At 38.0% G+C, this 21119-nt stretch overlaps 1 protein-coding gene and 1 long non-coding RNA gene across 4 annotated transcripts in view; one reads left to right on the plus strand and one right to left on the minus strand.

The window, feature by feature from the left end:
• Ankfn1 (ankyrin repeat and fibronectin type III domain containing 1) overlaps positions 1–21119 on the minus strand; it is a 328779-nt gene that overhangs the window by 103984 nt on the left and 203676 nt on the right. For both annotated transcript variants that reach the window (XM_069993244.1, XM_069993243.1), the window contains exon 7: positions 20255–20368. In XM_069993244.1, coding sequence (XP_069849345.1) covers positions 20255–20368 — 114 coding nt within the window. The remainder of the gene's footprint in view (positions 1–20254; positions 20369–21119) is intronic.
• LOC138807461 (uncharacterized) overlaps positions 1–21119 on the plus strand; it is a 426938-nt gene that overhangs the window by 103470 nt on the left and 302349 nt on the right. The gene's annotated exons all lie outside the window — the stretch shown is intronic.

Consider the following 21119-nt stretch of genomic DNA (forward strand, 5'->3'; position numbering starts at 1 on the left):
TATGAAATGTTTATTTTTGCAACTCCTGAGCTAGAGAATCATCCGCATTTTCTCTTTCCCTTCCTTTCTCTTTACCATATTAACCTGGTCCCATGCCAGAAACTTTTTGGGACTAATTCAAATTAGCATCTATTACAGATCAATCTAGAAAAGTTGGTTATTTATTGTCAGGTGGATACATGAACCCTGGCACTTTTAGAAACCAGAGCTAAAGTGATCTTATAAAATTCCAGTTTAAATCAACATGGTGGTGTGCTGGTCTCATGATGACTTTCCTAAAATTACCTCTGAAATGCTAAGTATTTTTACCACTCTGAACCTCATTCTAACTCTATAACTTATACCAAGGATCACGCTGTACCTGCTCTCAGGCTTGTAAGTCTTACAAAAGCCCTTGGCCAAAAGCAATAAAATTTGACCTGACCTAATCCTGGAGTTGCAATGGATAATGTGTGTATTTTTCATTCAATAATTTAATGTGGAAATTAACTGCATGTGTCATATATTCCCCATCTTAAAGAGGGAGCTTTTATGGTTCTAATGTTACACAAAAATTAAATGAGTAAACATTCTTGTCATTTAAGACTCTTCACTTTCCTGATAGCTTAAATAAGCACTACAAAAGACTCCTTTGGAGAAATTTATTATTTCATTTAGTATGGGAGCCTGCACCATGAAATCTACCCCCTATGATCACAGAATGATGTCAACAGATTTTCTTTCTTTTTCCCTGCAAGATTTGAAATAATTTGCCCAGTTTGGCTTACTATATTGTCTCATGTGTATCAAAATGGGAAAAATACTGAAAACTTACAGAAGATTTTGTTCTCTTTTTTTCATGCGTACACTTTAACTTTGTTATTTCTGAGTATAAGACTAAAAGTATCTCTTCAATTCATCTTGCCTTTTAGACTACTCTCAAGTGATCCTTACATACTATTCTTTTATGGCAGTCTTCTGTCCCATTGCCTTTTCTTCTCTAGCCTTACTTTGTTTCCTCTGTATCCTGTGAACTTTCTGTTTATTTGAATCTTCTTATCAAATTGAATGTCTTGAATAACTCCACATGGTTTAACAAAAAAAGTTATGAAGTAGTTACATATTCCTTCTTAATTTCTTGTCTACCATCTTCCAAATTGCTAGATTGGCACTATTGCAGTAGATGTTCACTATTTTTAATTTCTACTATATTTTTTCAGGCTAGCATTGTCAAAAGATAGGAATGCAATTCCTATCTTCCCATCTTACTTAAAAGACAGCATATTATAAATATCCTAAAGTTTAAAGAAGTTTTATGTTGGCAATTTGTATTTAGTTAGCATTGTGACAAAATACCTGAGGTAGAATCTTTATTTTGGCTTTTAGTTCCAGAGTTTCCAGTTCATTGTTGCTTGGACTTGTTGTTTTGGGCCTGTGGTTGTGGAACAGTACATTATAATAGGGAGCATGTAACATAGGAAACTGATCACCTCATAATGATCAGGAAATGGAATACAGAGAGACTAGAGCCTGGAGTCCAAAGATTCTTTTCAGTCACACCCACAGTGACCTAAATGCCTTCCACTAGGCCCCATATCCTCATAATCCCACCATGTCCCCATAGTCCCACAGTCCAGAGACCAGATTGCCAATACATGAACTTCTGTGAGACATTTAAGATCCAAACTGTAACTATACTGATACATAATATGATTTTACATTTTTTTTAAAGTTGTAATTGCTTTGTATGGGTTTGTGTGCCAATTAATTTAACTTGTTAAGAGAAATGCGGTCAGCATTTAACTGATATAAACTACATGTGAAGTAATTTGCTCCTTTATATTCTTAAACATAATTATTGTATATATGTCATTACATGATACAAGATAAATACCCTATTTAGAATCAGTGGATCAAAGATTATTTGAATTTGTAATTTTTATAGAGATTTCCGAATCTTCTCCTATGAAGGTCATAAAAATGTGCACTTTCACCAATATTGCTTGAAACCAACCATTTTATACAGTCCAGCTGATAGAATATGTATTAAACTTTTGATTTTTTGACATTCTGAATAGTAGAAATGATATATCAGGTTACTCTTAAGTTTCATTTCTTTTAGAATAAGAGAGCTTGTTTTTGTGTGTGTGTGGGGTTTACTGTTTTGTGTAGTCTGGCCCTAATTTCCTATGTTTAACAGAATCCTATGTTTAACAGAATCTCCTGCCACGAGTCCTGAGTAGCTGGGCCTATCAGACTATATTGTCAATATTAAATTCGTTTTAGTTTTCAGGAGGCATGCCAGTAGCCTTCTTATTGAATTGTATATTTTTCCTATAATGATATATGATACTCCCACTTTTTGTGAGTGTGTCTGTCTTGGGGCTTGAATTCAGGACATAGATGCTATCCTTGAGCTTTTTTTGTTTTTGTTTTTGCTTTTTTTTTCCAGTCTTGGGGCTTGAACTTAGGGCCTGGGCACTGTCCCTGAGCTTCTTTTGCTCAAGGCTAGCACTCTTCCACTTGAGCCACAAAGCACCACTTCCAGCTATTTCTGTTTATATAGTACTGAGGAATTGAACCCAGGGCTTCATGCCTGCGAGGCAAGCACTCTACTACTAAGCTACCTTGAGTTTTTTTTCCCTCAAGGCCAGTGCTCTATCACTCTACCACAGACGTAAAGCCATAACTTTACTTCTGGATTTTTGATGGTTAATTGGAGATAAGAGTCTCATGAACTTCCCTGCCTAAGCTTGCTTCAAACTTCAATTCTCCAATCTCAGCATCCTATGTAGCTAACATTACAGATATGAGGTACCAGCTCCTGGCCATGATACAACATTTATCCAAAAATCTTTTTTCTCAGTCATTAGTTATTTATTAATACTCCATTGCTTAATTTTTTTGGTTTTATAATGTATTAATAAATATCATGATCTCTGTTTTCATTTAGTACTATAATAGCACCATCCTAAAGTTGTATAACATAATTTATGAGGCATTTTGGTATGTATAATCTTATTTGTCTTGGTCTTCATAGCACCACTTTGGGGCAGTTGAAACAGAGCCTGATGTCCTTATTTTATACATGAAAAGATTGAAAGTCATAGGGCATGAAATAATTACCAAGATCACAAAACTAGAGATGCCATGTGATGGCTTGTCTTTTGCTTCTGTGTCTGTGCCAGTTTATGGTTGCACTTCTCAGAATATCTCAGATATCTCTGATGATTCAGGGAGTTACTCAGTTCTACAGTGTGTGGAGCAACTGTATATTCTTTTGAGTTATACGTCAGTTCAGGCTCATCTGCTCTGGCTAACCTTTGGATCAAGGAAGGGAGTAAATCACAAAATCATACAAGAGAGCAGATATCTGAGACATTGTAGATTAATCTAATTTTTTAATAGGCATATAATTTAAAGTTCAGGGAAGATGTGATCTTCATACCGAAAGACTTAACCTATTAACATTTCAGGGCCAAGTCTAAACTCAGAGACAGTGCTTTCATTTGGTTTAATAATGAAGAGAAGTATATAGCTCTATGTTAAGTTTTTTGAGGAACCTCTATATTGAGAGTGGCTGAACCAGTTTACATTCTCACCAACAGTGTAATAGAGTTCCCTTTTTGCCACATCCACACCAGCATTTATTGTTTGTTTCCATGATATCGGCCATTTGATTGGGGTGAGGAGGAATCTCAGTGTTGTTTTGAGTTGCCCTTTCTTTCTTTTTCTTTTTTTTTTTGGGGGGGGGGGTCCGGTCGTGGGGCCTGAACTCTGGGCCTGGGCACTGTCCCTCAGCTCTTCAGCTCAAGGCTAACACTCTACCACTTGAGCCACAGCGCCACCTCTGGCTTTTTTCTTTTTGCTTATGTGGTGCTGAGGAATCGAACCCAGGGCCTCAGGCATGCAAGGCAAGCGCTCTACCACTGAGCCACCTTCCCAGCCCCCTGCCCTTTCTTTATGGTCAGAGATATGTCTATTGTCTTTTGTCATGTGTCTATTGGCCATTTTTACTGTTTTTGAGAAGTCTTTTTTTAAGTCATTAGCCCACTTATTGAGTTGTTGTTGTTTCTTTGAGGGTTTATTTATTTTTTTTTTTGTCGGTCGTGGGGCTTTGAACTCTGGGCCTGGGCGCTGTCCCTCAGCTCTTCAGCTCAAGGCAAGCGCTCTACCACTTGAGCTACAGCACCACTTCCGGTTTTCTGGTGGTTTATTGGAGATAGGAGTCTCACAGTCTCTCTTGCCCGGGCTGGCTTTGAACCGCGATCCTCAGATCTCAGCCTCCTGAGTAGCTAGGATTACAGGCGTGAGCCACCAGCGCCCGGCGAGGGTTTATTTTTTGAAGGTTTAATGTTGTGAGCTCTAAGTATATTTTGGATATTAGACCCTTGTCCAATATATAGCTGGTGAAAATCTTCTCCTATTCCATGGATTTTCTATTTAAATTGTTAGCTGTGTCCTTTGCCATGCAGAAAAATTTAAGTTTGATGCCATCCAATTTATCCAGTCTTTTTTTTTTTTTTTTTTGTCGGTCATGGGGCTTGAACTCTGGACCTGGGCGCTGTCCCTCAGCTCTTCAGCTCAAGGCAAGCGCTCTACCACTTGAGCTACAGTGCCACTTCCGGTTTTCTGGTGGTTTATTGGAGATAGGAGTCTCACGGTCTCTCCTGCCCGGGCTGGCTTTGAACCGCGATCCTCAGATCTCAGCCTCCTGAGTAGCTAGGATTACAGGCGTGAGCCACCAGCGCCCGGCTCCAGTCTTTTTTTGATTTGTTGTGATTGTGGATCTTGGAAAGCTTTGACCTGTGCCTAGGAGCTCTAGTGTTTCTTCTTTCCATTCTTGTAACATTTTCATGGTTTCTGGTTTAACATTGAGGTCTTTGATCCATTTTGAATTGATTCTGGCACAAGGTAATATATAAGGATTTAGTTTCCATTTTCTGCATGTGATAGCCAATTTTGCTAACGCCGTTTATTGAAGAGGATGTCTTTTTTTCCAACCTATGATTTAACTGCCCTTATCAAATATTAACAATTCCACTCCTGGGCATTTATCCATTAGACCATAGACAAGACCAAAATAAAGCTACCAGCACAACCATGTTCACTGCAGCATTATTTACCATATCTAAAATACGGAATTAGCCCAGATGCCCCAATGGATGAATGAATCAAGAAAATGTGGTGTTTGTGTATGTATGTGTGTGTATAATAGAATTCTACTCAGCCATCTGAAAGAATAATATTGTACCACTCATAAAGATGTGGCAAGACTTGGAAAAAATATATAACGTGAAGTAAGCTAGACCTGGAGAAACCTAGGTTGCACGGTTTCTCTCATTTGTGGTAGCTAGAATGTGCCTATAAATTTACAAGTAAACATACTGATTGGTAACCAAGAGGTTATAAATTAACTGAATTGTAATAGACTCTATGGAGAGCACAAATAGTATAATTCTTTAAAAAGTCTAAATCAAATTCCAACAAAATAATTACCAGGAAATTGGTACTTGCAAGAAGGGAGGGTAGGGCCAAGGAGAGAAGGATAGAAGAATGAAGTGGGGGGATGGAGGAGAATGCACGCAAAAATTTATGTATAAACTGGAAGAGAGCAAGGGAAAGGGTGACACTGTGTGAAAGAAAAGTAAACTTTTTTCCTCCTGCTGTTTGTGGAGCTTGAACTCTAACCCTGGATGCTGTCCATGAGCTTCTTTTCCTCAAGGTGATCACTCTTCCACTTGTGCCACAACACTACTGGCTTTTTTTTTTTTTTTTGAGTAGTTTATTGGAGATAAGAGTCTCACCAAGTTTCGCTTGGGCTAACTTCAAACCACAATCTCAAATCTCAACTTCCTGAGTATCTAGTGTTACAGGCATGAGCCACCAGGACCTGGGAAGAAATGTACTCTTTACCTGACTTATGTAACTTTAACCACTTTAACCTTTATAATAACAAAAATTGACAAAAAGAATTCATCTTACATACTGCAGAATTGAGAAATATAAGGGAAGAGGTGGGTTGAAGTAGAGTGAAAACGTTTTAGTGACAGATCAAGATGAATTGTACACATAAGCTGCTTTATTAAAGCAAAAAATTCATACATAGTCTAAAATTAAGATAAGTAAGGGAAGGGAGTGGGTTGGGAGGGGTGGATGAGAACATTGAAAGGGGTGACATTGATCAAGACACACTGTATTCATAAAGTGCTTCAGTGAATGGCAACTCCTTTGTGTAACTACTTAAAGATAATAAAAATATTCAAAAAATTAAGAAAAGGAAGAGAATGTTGGGTATACTTTGCTGCAACCATTTGTGTCCATGTTTACAAGTATCTTCTGGACCAGAAAAATGGCATAAATCCATGAATTCAACAAATGATTATATAGCATGTGCCATGAACTATTCTATTTGTTGGGTTTATAATGATGAACTACATAGGCACAGTTTCTAACTTCAGAGGTAATGCAATCTAGAGAGAAAAAATTAAATAATATATGGATAAAGATGAAATTACAAAGTGATGAAGACTAGTAGAGAAACAAATGGTACCTCAAGGAATGTAACAAGAAAAATAAATGTAAAAAACAAATATGGAGTCTGGAGTATCCTCTATAATCTCATCCTTGAGTACCCTATATTGTACCTGAAACAGCTCTGTGAAGACTTAAGTTCCTATAAATCTGATGCAGTTTTGTTTCCATGTTTCTTCAGAAGAGGTAACTGAGACTTCAAGAGGAGACACAAATCATCTAGCTGACTAGAGCATAGAGCTAGCACAAAAACACTGTTGCAGCTGATCTCCATTACCAGAGTTGGCAATGGCACCAGCCTTCATGTGCCTTGGGGATTGTATCAGTTTGACTTAGTCTCTAGCAGTGCTGTCATTGTATACAACAGACTGGCAAATACTTGCCAGTGGTACTAGGGATTTAAAGGAAAACAATGTATCTCATTTTCCTTCAGTTTCAATATTTTATTGAAGAATGAGATTATCTTTTGTAAATCAAGAGCACGTTTTTAGATTTTAAAGAACTCTGGAGCCCAACTTAATCCTTCCTTTGTCAAGTTGATGAATTGCTCATGCCGTCTATATAGTCATCAACACATAGTTCATCCGAAGTAGAAATGGATTGACTGGAATAGAAGAGACATAAGCCTATTTATTTAGATAGACTTAGATGAAGGTAGCACTTCTTGTACACTCTAAACTCAGTGTTCATGATTATGTGTCTATTTAACATGGAGAAGTTCGGATGAGATAGGAACCCTGTCCCTTTACCTGCTTGGTTGTTATTTTTAAAAAATTAAACCCTGAGGGGCTGGGAAGGTGGCTCAGTGGTAGAGTGCTTGCCTTGCATGCATGAGACACTGGATTCTATTTCTCAGCCCCACATAAACAGAAAAAGCTGGAAGTGGCACTGTGGCTCAAGTGTTAGAGTGCTAGCCTTGAGCTGAAGAGCTGAGGGACAGCGCCCAGTCCGGACTTCAGGCTTCATGACTGGCAGAAGAAGAAGAAGGAGAAGGAGAAGGAGAAGGAAGGAAGAAGGAGGAAGAGGAAGAAGAAGGAAACCCTAACCTCCTTTATTATTCTATATCTAATGATTATATAAGATGGAATTTTCTTAATTGTAATTTTTTGAGAGTCAGATGGTAAAATAAGAGACTTTCACATTATTTCCCCTATAGTCATTTAGCAATCTGAAACTATGACTAAATACTAGAAAACCAAGAAGGGAAAAAGCTATTAGCACTCTCCTTGAAAGAAATTTTCTAAAATATAGGAAAAGCTGTAAACATAGTGATGTTCATGGGAGTAGAATTTGTAGTAGTGAAAAAGCAATCTGAAAATCCAACAAGAGACAATGAGTAAAATACATTTCATATAACATTACATATAGATTTAAGAAGTGCTTCATACTACAACTCCTGTAAGGGTAATGGTCAGTGGGAAATCTAGTGGGATCATGTAATTGTTCAGTAGAGGCTTGGGGGCGGGTGGCGGTCAATCACATTGGTTAAATTTGACTCCAAAAGAATTTCAGCTACTTCCTCTCTACCTTGACACTTCATCCATAAGGAGAAGGTAATAACAGTATCTACTTCATGGAGCCATGAAGGAGGTTTAGAAGAAATGTATATAAAGTCCTGACCTGATACATGTCATGGTCCCACAAAAGTCCTCTAGTATTACATATATGCTCTCACCTTTGTAGAAACACATCAAAAAGTACCAGAAGTTCCTTAAAGCAGTAGATTTCTTTGGTATATATGACTAAAATTATTTCTTTCTTCTTCCTTTACTTATTTCTTTGCATTATTTATAAGTAGTATATTGTTTTTACCATCTGCTTTCCAGAAATATTTTTCTTTTTACCCCAGAATTCCCTTTTTTTCCTTTTTTAAAGAACAATTTCTGCCTCCCAGCAGTTTCCCCTTGTAGACTGCATCTTCTAGGCCTCTGCCTTCAGACATGCAGTTGGTATAGCTATGCTTCAATCGAATTCTGATCATGGGCCTCCCTCTCTTCCTCTTCCCCTCACTCCCCTTCCTCTTATTTCCTTTAATCCCTCTCTCTTTCCATTTTCCTTTCTGTCATTCTTCCTTCCTTCCTTGTTCTAAAGATTGAACTCAGGGCAAGTATTACTACTACTTGGGTGTGACCCATAATTCTTTTTTTTTTTTTTTTTTTTTTTTTTTCCGGTTGGTTGCGAAGGTTGAACTCTGGGCCTAGGTACTGTCCCTCAGCTCTTCAGCTCAAGAGGAGTGCTCTACCGCTTGAGCCACAGTGCCACTTCCGGTTTTCTAGTGGTTTATTGGAGATAAGAGTCTCACAGACTTTCCTGCCTGGGCTGGCTTTGAACTGTGATCCTCAGATCTCAGCCTGCTTAGTAGCTAGGATTACAGGCGTGAGCCACCGGCACCCGGCCCATAATTCTTTTGTTTGTAGTCTTCAAATAGAGTCTCCTACCAACTTTGTCCAGTGGCCAGCCTCAGGCTCTGACCCTCCTACCTCCACTGAGATAATAAATCTGTATTACCAAGCCCCGCTGGCTGTGTTTTTCACACACAGGGAGCTCCTGACCAGTGTTCCCTGACTCTGGCTTTCACCCCTTCTTCTTCAAGTGTAGAGGTGACAACAGCTTCCTGTTGTAGCCCCTTCTGTGTGCTGCAGTGTTTCTTGGCCATTCATGAATGTTGCTTACCTCTGTGTAAATCCTCCCTTCCTTAAAATTTCTTAAAGATTCAAGCTCAGTTTCCTGCTGGGACTCTGGTTTATCTTATATTTATAATTGGAAAAAAATGGACTGAAACAGTCCAAAGGCCCACCCCTCCCTTACTTCCCCAAAGGAAGCAGTCCTCAGGGAGTAGAGAGGCCTCTCAGCTCCTAGACTTGATGGCGATTATTTTTTATTTCATTTTGAGCCCTCAAATGAAATTAGGCTTCAGGCTAGATAGAACACCCATTTCTTAGAAAAACACACTTTCTCCTGGAAAGAAATTCTAGAAAGCTGTCGCGGGCTATTGACAAACTATAATATTGTACAGGGATCTAGCCAGAATGGATTCAAGAGAAAAACCTCTGTGGAGAACGTGGCCTCAAAAGTGCTTTGTTGTTGGTAGTGCCAGCTGTGTGTTTAGCTGGACAGTTGTGACCAGAGCCTGGCTTCAGTTGGTGTCTGTCTTACATGGAGACCTGCTATAGTGTACAGTGGAAACTCATCAGCTTCTGAGGCATCTAGGTTTGGTGATGGGCTGGTGGGGTGTGAGGAGGCTTGGCACATCCCTATTCAACACTCCACTGTTAAATCTTCATTGGCAGGTGTTCTTTTCCGTAGAAGGATGCATGGGAAGGAGACTCACCATCGTATGGCAATAAAGGACTATCTGTTAGAGCCAAGAGGCTTCATGGCTCCACAAAGTTCTAGAGGGATGTGGGGAGGGGGATGGTGAGGAGGAAAAATAAGCTGTTTTGTCCAGCTTGTGGTGAACTCACCTTTGCAGAGCCTTTGCAATGGCAATGTATTGAAGACAGAGCTTGAAGGAGCAGAGTGCAGGAGGATGAAGCTAAACAGGAGGGCCAGGGATCTGAGAAGTGGACTGGAGATCACTTGTGAAGGAAAGGGATGTGAGTAGAAGCTCAGTCAAAGACAGCATTGGCTAAAGCCACATAGAAACTTCAGCTTCAACATTTGGGTCAATTATAGGTTTCATCTTCTTTATATTGCAAAAATGAATTCCTGGGTTGCTGTGCTTTATTTCTCCACTAACCTTCAACAAGAGTATTTATTGGGGTTATTATTGCACATTCTGTGCCTTGCACAGCACCTAGATGAACAAGCACTTAGTTGTTGACTGATGAAAGAACAGATGCCTAAATATTGTAAATCCCTATGCTGCTCAACCAGAAATAGTGGGACAGGAACTGAGCTGTTTTTGCTCCGAAAAGTGCCTTTTATATAGTGTCTACTTCAGGAGTGTTTATTGAATAATTGGTGGATGAGTGAATAAATGAGTAATGACTACTTGGCTATAGACTCCCTGATGGCAGATATCAGTATCATGGTTCTTCATTGTACCAATACTTCACTGAAGGTTATTCACAGATGTGTTGAAGAATAATAAATGATACTCATTTTTATATTTTCCTCTTGTCTCTACAGAGTTCTTGCTTTCATAGTCCTTTCTCTTCTATGGTTTATTTTGGTTTAACAATTAACCAGGCTCTGAGAATTGAAGATATGGATGATTGTAAGACATAGTCAAGTACTTTTGGGTCATGCCTTTGATTCTAGCTACTCAGGGAGATCTGGCAGATCAAGTATTGAAGTCAGCCTGATCAGAAAAGTCTGCATCTCCCTCTCCAATTAGTCAGCAAAAAGTTGGGCTGGAGGTGTGGCTTAAGTGGTAGAGTTCAGGTTAAGCAAACAAGCTTCACTCAGAGATCAGTATGACAAACAAAACAAGATAAATCCTCAAACAACAAAAATCCCAATTTCTTTTTACTTGCAAGTTGTCTATGGGCTCAGTCATACAGACAACAGTGATATTATCTAATGTGGCCAATGAAAACAGACATAAAGTAACGAAACAAAGTGAAAAGTTTTATGAGGAGATGGTGCTATGCAGTTTTGAAGGATGACTGGGGATCTGCTTGATAGTGGAAGAGGCTTGGAAGCTTGGACAAGCAGGTGTGAAAATTGGATTAATCCTGAGCTTTTTCTGGTCCTTTTCTTACAGTAATGACATGGAAGGGAGAATTGTAGGTAGGTTCCTTAAAGGGCTATTGTGTCCAAATGTCCAAAGACTTGGTCTTTTCGCTCTCACAGCATCTCAAGCCGTGGGTTGAAGATTTTGCTCTCCCATGAGTCCACAAGTAGGAGGAAGAGTGCTACTCTAGAAAGGTGCCACATAAAGAAAGCCTATGGTGGGGAGAGAAGCTCTAGTCATGAAATGAACAAGGGATGTTGCAAAATGATCTATGGAAGGTTTGGAAGTGAAATGATTACATTTGAAGATATGCCATTTAGGAGACTTTTTCTGTGTCCTTGCTCAAAGATCAGATCCAGAATATGAAAAGTTATAGTAAAATTTTAGAATAGGGAAGGAACCAGAAAAGGGCTGGGCATAAAGTAGACACTGAGCAATAGTGCCGTATTTGTAATCTGAAGATTTGTATGCTTCCTCCAATCTTTGGCATTAAGCCTAGATTGATGTTCTGAAGTAAAAGAATTGGGAGAGCATCTCCTGAGATTGGAAAGCTGGATAGTCCCTAAGTCTGCTTTGGGAGCAGACCAAATCATCTTAACAGTTGCTTATTTTATTTGGTTTGCTATTAAATATTTACCCACTGTATTAAATGCTTAGGGAAGAGTAGCAATCTTATGTTGGCTGTGTCTACAATGTATTTATTTTATCCTTGACTTAGTCAATATGATTTTAAATTGAAGCACACAGGCTTTAAGAGTTTGAACTATTCTGCACTGGGAAGCCTGTCCTACAAGGGCACATTCTTAGTGTGCAGAGAGGTAAACTCCTAGGGGACATGTGGAGGCAGGGCAGAAGATGAGAGTTTGCATAGCTGATGGCTGCCCTTTCGATAGTAGATGCCTCTTGGATTTGGTAGATTCAGAGACAGATCCATTCAGAGATATGTGTATAACCCAGGACTGTGTAGTGATTAGAGCACAGACCTGAGAGCATTGTTGCCTGGGTATGGTTCCCTGTTCTGTCAACTATTTACTTGTGTGACCATAGGCAAATTTCTTAATGTTCCTGTACTTCAGTTTTCTTAATCATAATTGATAGGTGGTAATAGTGCTTAAGAATCTGTAATGAGAATGAAATGGATTAATACATAGTCATTAGGATATGATGCACTAGGTCTTAGTTTTTGATATGTTTTATTATTTCTCCATGAACTATAAGCTTCACTAAAACAAGAGATTTTAGTCTGTTTATGGTTATATCTTCTCTGCTAGAGTATAGCCTTCATTGTAGTAGGTGTTATTCAATTTTTAATGAATACATAAATACCTTTTTTTGTATTTTGGACCCTATGACAAGTGCTAGTGGTATAGAAATGATCAAAGGGCCTACTTACACAGGGCTTACAGTCTGGTGGTAGGGACAGATACTAAAACATGACCACCTGTTCCCAGCCTTGCTGTGTGTTAGACTCACCTAATGGCTCCTGAAAAGATATTTTGTCTGAATCCCCATCCTGAAGACTCAGGATATATGAATTACCTGTGATAGTTGTAGAATCTAATCTAAATACTCTCAATGTTCCTTGAAACATTGGGAATACTGTATTGTGCAATGTTTGATTAGATACATTAGACAAGAACTAGGAGTGATGGTGCATACCTATAATCTCAGCGTTTGGTCAGCTTGATCTATGCCACTTGAACCACACTCCAGTTTAAACCTCAACATCTGGGAAGCTAAGGCAGGAAGATTATTAATTCAAGGCCAGTGAGTTACACAGCAAAACCGTCTCACAACAAAAAAAAAGGCATATTAGATTGAAAGATGCTAATACATTCTATTTAAAAAGAAATAAATATAAACATAAAAATATAGAAGAAAAATAAATATATGTTTGGTAGCTCTAGTAAAAGAGAAATATATGTCAAATGGGAAGTATATGTCACAAATGATGGGAACAAAGAGACAGCAAATGGAAGTCCAGAAAGCAATGTTGGTTACTAATAAAATAGAAATGGAGGCAAACAGCTCAAAGCAAGACAAACAAAGCAGCTTCACTCAGAGATCAAGGATCAAAGGGACAAAAAGTTTTAGAAAAGAAAAAAGGCAAGTCCTTCAAGAACACACACCACCTCACACCCTGTACTCAATGGTGGTTACACCTTCTCTTTAAATATCACACATGGCACATATACAACCTGTAGTCACAAGCAAGAATTTAAACATCCCCAAAGGAGGCAGTCCCTATTTTCTTAGTGCAATATAATGAAGTTAGAAAATAATAACAAAATACTAAATGAAATCTAGCCATTTGAAAGTTTAAAATAAATTATATAAAAAAACCTCTTGGATTAAATTAGAAATGAAACAAATTGCAAATTTAAATCGGTGATCATTTCAGAACCATGTTTTTTGAAATAACTTCTAGATAAGGATAATACTTGATAAGGAGAATACAAAATAATACTTGAGAAAATCTTACAGTTTGAAACCTATGAATTAGAAAAAATGATAAAGGAACAAGTAAGGTAGGTTTCAAATGAGTGGAAAAATCTCGCAAAGAAAAAAAAGCCTATAGAAAGTAGAAGGGATTAGAAACATAAGAGAGAAATTAAAATGTTTACCACCATTTTTCTCTCTATGAAATGAGAAAACAGGTTTTTAAGTAACATGCCAAAGATAAACTAGGAAGCAATAAGATGGGATTTCAAAATCAACTGCACTTGATTGTGGAGTCCAGAGATTCTAACACTTTGCATTTTGCCTACTCTCCCCTTCCACAGAAAGGAAATGAAACTTAAAACATAGTGACTGATTAGCAACTGATTGGAAAGATACACATGACAAACTTTCTACTAGGGGATGCACTCTTAGTTTTAAGCAAGAAAATTAATACCATCATGTTTTGAATCTCTGACCATCTACAATAAAACTCATAATTACAAAACAAGTCCTGAGCCAAAAAAGTAATAAAATGGAAAAGAAGCAAATAAACTGGCTCTATGAATCAAAAAGTTATTTCTTCAAAAACCCATTAAAATAACCGTATGTCCAATAATTCTCAGAAAATAGCCACACCCAACTTTTCAATTAGTAAAGGGGTGATAATTTCAGAGATTTTAAAATTATGTATGCTATTTTCACTGTCAGTAGTCATATACTGGTGATAAGACATGATTTCCTAGAAGATATAGAAAAAGTCATAATTTAACATTTTTATATAAAATAGAATAAAACAAAAACTCTTAGTAATCTAGAAAAAAATAACTTTCTTAATCTGGTAAATGCTATGTACCAGAGATCCCTACTAGGCAGCATACTTAATGGCAAAGTATTAGGTGGCTTTGACAAAAGCAGAGACGACAGCTTTTTTGGCCACTAGTCAGCATATAGTGAGAAGTAGAATTTACATTGATTTGTGTCAGTGAGACGAGATCAAGAAAAGGAAGGAAAATGATAGAAAGAAAAAGACGAAGCATCATTCTTGACGATGATATGCAAAAGGCTGAGATGCAAATCAATCTACTGAAAAAAGTACTTGAACTTTTAGGAAAGAATTCAATTATTAATTTTTGAATTAGCAATATCCTTCTGCTGACCTACAATAATTAACTAGAGAAATGACAACCACAAAAGTTGTACAGTATATTGGGCCCAAAACTCCATGAAGTTATAGGAAACCCATATAAAGATTTGTTAAACTGATTCAACTTGATAAGGAAAGCATACTCATTGATGAGAAATATCCAAGTTCATTTAAAAAGGTAATGCAAGCCCAATAAGATTTTAAAAATTGAACCTGACAAGCCAATTCGAAGATTCATTTGGCAGAGAAAAATGTATGTGAATATCAAAGACATTTTGAAAAAGATTACAATGGGCAAGAACTTGTCCTACCAGACATTCAAATATGTTATAAAGTTACTGCCTGGTATCAGAGCAGTAGTCAGATGAATTATGCAGTGTGTGCAGGCATAGACCTTTGTACTTCAGCTAATCTAGGAGAAAAAGATTCTTACAGATAATATATATACATAATATTTATCCATGTATGTGTATATATATATATATATATATGAATCTAAGAATTATATTGTTATACAGTAGAAAAAATAAAGACAACTTATGTTGACAGTAGAAGAATTGCACTCTAAGGATGAGTAATACTGTATAGCTATTAAACAGAATGAAGAATATGATCCAAATATACTGACATAAAAAGAGGCATATGACCTGTAATGCACTGCAAAAATATCACTGAATTGAAAATATCCAACTGGAGGATTAGGCAAATAGTATGTGTGTAATGATTTGGATCATAAATGCCTGCACAAAGCTCATGCTGTATAGGTTTGGGCATTACTTTGTGGCACTAGGAAGGGGTGGTGGAACCTGTATGAGGAGGGGGTTAGTGGAAGGAAGTGAGGCCAGTGAGCAATTTAGTGGGATGTTGCAACCTATTTTCTCCCCCTTTTTTCTCTTGTTCCTTGGTCACCGTGAGCTGAGCAGCTCTGTGTTGTCATCTGCTTCCCCCCATCATAGTCTGCCTCACCACAGGCCCCCAAATAAGTTAAACTATGGAACTGAGAGCTGAATAAATCTTCCTTTAAAGTTGATTCTCTTGGGTATCATTATAATAATGAAAAACTGACTAATAGTGTGATAATATTTATATTAGATCACACAAAGCTATACATTTTTGTCTTTACAGTTATAGTTCAGTTCACTATGGGAACCCTTGTTGAACAATGTGTTGTTAGGCAAATTAATCGTTTTGTGGACATCAAAGAGGGTCCTTACACGAACTAAGATTGCTATCCCAGTAGGTAACACAATATACTACTAGGGTATATGTGGTCTGTTGTCCACTGAAATATAGTTTCTTACATGGTATGTGATTGCATAGTTGTTGTGCTTAACCCATCAATAAAGGATTTATAAAATTATAAAGAAGAGCTGTGTGATAAAGATGTGAGGTTGTGGGAAGGATAGAGAAGGAATGATCTTTTCTGTTTTATAACTATGTAATATATTGTTTGAGGGCTAAATAATGAAATATTAAATAATGAAAATGCAAAAAATGCAGTGCTATTCTTTATAACATGGCTTATTGCAAAAAGGTTCATGAGATTGTTTCAGAATAAATTGGCTGGATTGTTTCTGAATAAATTGGACAACTCAGCAACTCATGGAGGGAAAACAGGACAACTAAGCACTAAATGCCTCTGGCATAGACTGGTTTTTCACTTTTCCTGTCCTACTTTCTCTAGACCTACTACATTTCCATCATCAGTCATTTAGCTGCTTAGTGCACTTTCTAATTTACATTCACATGCAAAAAACATTCATCCATTGGATTTTAGGTCCTTAAGAGATAACATTTCTGCCCTTATTTGTTGCTCTCATCTGGAAATCTTTGGTTTCATCTCTGCTCCCCTACTGAACCCAAAGGAGCTAAATAAAGCTACAGATCTTTTTCTTCAAGAAATTGTATCACTCCATCCTAGTAACAGGAGTAGCTACTTTAAGTTTAATGTTAGATTAGATTAGTTATTAAATTACTTAAGATGGAAACTAATTATAGATTGAAATGAAATTATTTCTTCCTAGACAAATATCCTTCCAACTGTAAGTTATAGAGGGAAATGTAATAAGATGGGTAAAATAATATAAATTACTAAGCAACGTGTACCCATGCTCCTTAAAGTCCTAGGCTTTGTGCAGCACCTGCTACAATTAGTAAACTTCAAAGCTGTGACCCCTTCAAGCTCCAGTTAAACAAAAAAGCTAGAAAGTATTTTACCTCTTACTTGAAGATAAAGTCCCCACTGTGCCTTTTATAAGATGCCTTTCTATCCACACTCCCCTGCACTCTTGCAAGGAGCAGCTAAATCTCATTTGTAAATATTTTCTGCTTTGAGCCTTCAGAGAAACAACATAATCTGCAAATGAGAGTCACGTAGACTACCCAGCCATGAGGAGAAAAAGAGGAACAAAGTTCTAGCAGTGATCCAAAGCATCAAAGCATCTGAAATAAGTGTATTTTTTTCTTTTCTGTAAGCCATGGGAATTGGTGTGATGAGACTGAAAGGTGCAAGAGCTCTTTGAATTCAATGAGGACATAGCTAGGGCTTTCTCTGTTTTATTGCAGTTAGGGCAAATGTAGACAGTCCAGTGGGTTTCACTGAAAACTATTTTCTTGCTTTAAGCTGTAATTGACACCTTTAATCTCCAAGCTGTGGTGGCAGTGAGCCTAGTACATGGTCCAAGAGTCAGAAGAAGGCTTGTAAAAAGATGCTATTAGAGATTTCTGTGTATCAACAAACTCCTAAAAAGAAAGCTGGCGAGTTGAAATGGAAAAACAGAAGGATCCAAATTTTCTTTCAAGTATACACTAGTTTAAACATGAAGGGGGAACACTCAGTTGTTTAAAGGGGGTTGAGGCTTTTACCAAACTCAGAAATTCTTGAGAGCAGGTGAGATACTTTTTGCCAAACGTCAAATATTAAGGGTTGACCTTTCTCTACAATCAGTTAGATAACTGCCATTTCATTCTGTGGATTTCATTTTTTTATAAAAGCAAATAAAATATCCTCATCTCAAACCAATTTTGCTAGTATTTCCACAATGGAATAATTATTTCAGCCCCTAACATAAAAACCCTCTCGCTGTCTCTGTGAGCACTGTAGCCTGTCAACTATTTTAAATGACCTTGAGAACAGTCAGGTTAAGGACTTCATTTATGTCCTTAGAAGTCAATACAAGGAGGCTTACTCCATAATGGAAGAGGCAATTCTATTTATAATGCTTAATTAATCCTGTCCTGTCATACCAGAACCCACTTGTGACCTTTTGTTTCAAGCTTTCCTAAAGTCAAGTCTCCTGAGATGAGAACTATTAATATGGGAATGCTGATTGAATTGAATGGAATTATGGTCAAGTATTTAATAACTAATCATTTGGATAAATTAGCTTCTGATAGCTCACTAATCAAATGTAGGAAGGAAATGTCAAGTTGGGCAGCCTTGATGAAACCCCTTTATCAAATTTTGTGGTAGAAAGTGGTAGAAAACAGAAAATGTTGCATGTAACTGCCTGAAGATACTTGCTCCAAATGAGACAACCAAGAGGATGGCTACAGGAAGCTATCCTTGGTAGCTTTGTCTATATACTATTTATTGTTAATACTCTAATGCTGTCTTCTCTTTGATACAGAAAATTCAGTGATAATCAGGTCAACCTAAATTAACCTATGTAGGTACAGTCAGAAAGTTATGTGGAGAATTCTAAATACCCAGAAAGCTATAGGGATCAGGAAGAATAATGTCTGTAGAGATATATAACATATCCTGAGATGGGACCCTGGGGAAGAGAAAGGAAGGCAAATGTCCTATGTGGGCATTTTTTGCAGTAGTGGCCTGAAATCATTGGGTGCTTGAAGTTTGGCATGAGGTATGGAGAGCTTTGTCGAACATTTCCATATCCTCTTGGGAATCAGGAAAATATCTTTCTTTCCTTCTCATTTCTCACATTCAGGAATCAACATAATGTGATGACTTGGACGCTATTTTGAGTAGTTACATTCTTTAATTTTTTTCCCTCCTTTTTATTTATCTGTACATTGGGAATCCAAAGTGTGTTTTATAAGGCAGCTGAGGCAAGGACAGAGTTAATAAATTCACATGTAAGCAGTGCCTGGTGCAAAACAGGCACATTGCAAACATGGACTATCATCATTGTTATGGCTCACCGTGGCTTCCTCCTCTGGCTCCTCTCCTTTCCCAGTGCTTTCACAGTAGCCAACTCAGGCTGTCACAGTCTCTCTCTTGAATACCTTCCTGATCTGTTTTCTTATTTTAAGCCCTATCTCTTCTAATACTTCATACTCAATACTAACACTTCAAACTTTCAAAAGTCTACCTGAGGTCTTGTTCCTATCTGATTCAGTAACTGTAGAATTCTATGACATAAAATTTTAACTCTGACCTTGATTTCAAACCTTCTTCTATCTGACTACTGGTCTTAATTTTACTTTTAGGTTTATATTCACTGCTCCATCTTATGACCCATACTCAAGAGAAGCCATGCTATATTTCCTGTCCATTCTATATGATCTACATGATCACTTAGTCTCTACTTGTCCTGGTATTGTCTTAGTTTTATATCTGTACTCATGATTCTTTTCATCTTCCAGCCAGCTCTTATCCGTTTACCAGGTCCACTAACTTCTGTCCATGACACGTCTACCCTGCAGCCTTTACTCATCACTCCTTGTTCTTTTCTGAGCCCAGTTCACTTCACCTGGTTTTATTTTTTGTTTTACAATCTCACCCCCCCTCATTTTTATATTCCATATTTTAGCCTCTTGGCTTCTGATTTTCAGTATGTTCCATATCACAAGCCTATGGTCTGTACAGAGTAGGTCCTCTGAAAACATGTGTGGCATATTGAAGTGCTTGTGATATCAGCCTGGTCTCATGGTTCATTCTTCTTGTGACTTATTCTCAGTCACCTTATCCTTCCTTCCTTCCTTCCTTCCTTCCTTCCTTCCTTCCTTCCTTCCTTCCTTCCTTCCTTCCTTCCTTCCTTCCTTCCTTCCTTCCTTCCTTCCTTCCTTCCTTCCTTCCTTCCTTCCTTCCTTCCTTCCTTCCTTTCTTTCTTTCTTTCTTTCTTTCTTTCTTTCTTTCTTTCTTTCTTTCTTTTTGTCGGTCGTGGGGCCTGAACTCTGGGCCTGGGCACTGTCCCTGAGCTCTTCAGCTCAAAGCTAGTGCCCTACCACTTGAGCTATAGAGCCACTTCTGGGTTTTTTCTGGTTATGTGGTGCAGAGGAATTGAACCTAGGGCCTCATGCATGCAAGGCAGGCACTCTACCACTGAGCCAACTTCCCAGCCCATCCCTTATTGTTTCTTAACATCAGTGTACATGGATATATATTCCAACTCCAAAAGCAGTTGGGGTAAAACATTTCAGCAGAAGAACTAAAAACATAAAAAGTGCACAATCCCCAAACCACAGCTTCCTTTCTAGGAAGGAACAAGGAGGAAAGATGTGGAGTTCAGTACCTTTATACCTGGTTACTACAGCTGCATTGACGCTGAGAGGCTCCTGGAAGCTGACAGTGAGTGATGTGCTGCTGGTTACCATGAGGCATGCATTGGTTGGCACCTCAGGGACTCCTGGGACAGAAGGCAAAACACAAGGATCTGAGCCTTGCAAATAGTTTTCAAAAAATGTTCCTACCTTTTTAATGGATACCATAAAAAACACACTATAGGAATATTTGCACGGCCTGGTAGCTTTTGCTTTTGAATGTTCTCATTAAAAGGCTCAATGATGTTTATTTGCTGCGATCATGGTCTTCTTGGAGCATTAGGACATTTTCTGAAGGGTTAAAGGAAGCCTTCCTCAAGTGTCCTGAGAACATAATGGGTGTTGGGCTGTGCTAGCAAATAAAGAGCAAAAAGAAATAACAGATTCCTATTCACATGGAGACTTTTAATGGTTCAGAAGGTACTTTCATGTAAATCATTTCATTGAGCCTATTGGCCATCCTGCCAGAAGAGAAAGACGAAATTGTGGCCTCAAATGGTCAAACTGGTTGTTCATGAACATGATGAAGACATCACAGCCAGATGAAAGCCCAGAGTTTCCAATGCCTAATGTTGGGCCTCTCCCAAAATTCAAATTCTTACTCCCTTTGCTTTTAGACTGCCTCCTCTTATGCCGGGTAGTATTATGTAACTAAAAAAACATACAGGGCCAGGTGCCCGTGGCTCATGCCTATAATCCTAGATACTCAGGAGGCTGAGATCTGAGGATCACGGTTCAAAGCCAGTCCAGGCAGGAAAGTCCGTGAGACTCTTATCTCCAATAAAACACCAGAAAACTGTAACTACCACTGTGATAGAGCACGCTGCCCTTGAGCTG

The sequence above is a fragment of the Dipodomys merriami genome, unplaced genomic scaffold (assembly GCF_024711535.1).
Source record: "Dipodomys merriami isolate MVZ:Mamm:240054 unplaced genomic scaffold, mDipMer1.0.p SCAF_42, whole genome shotgun sequence".
Classification (NCBI taxonomy): Eukaryota; Metazoa; Chordata; class Mammalia; order Rodentia; family Heteromyidae; genus Dipodomys; species Dipodomys merriami.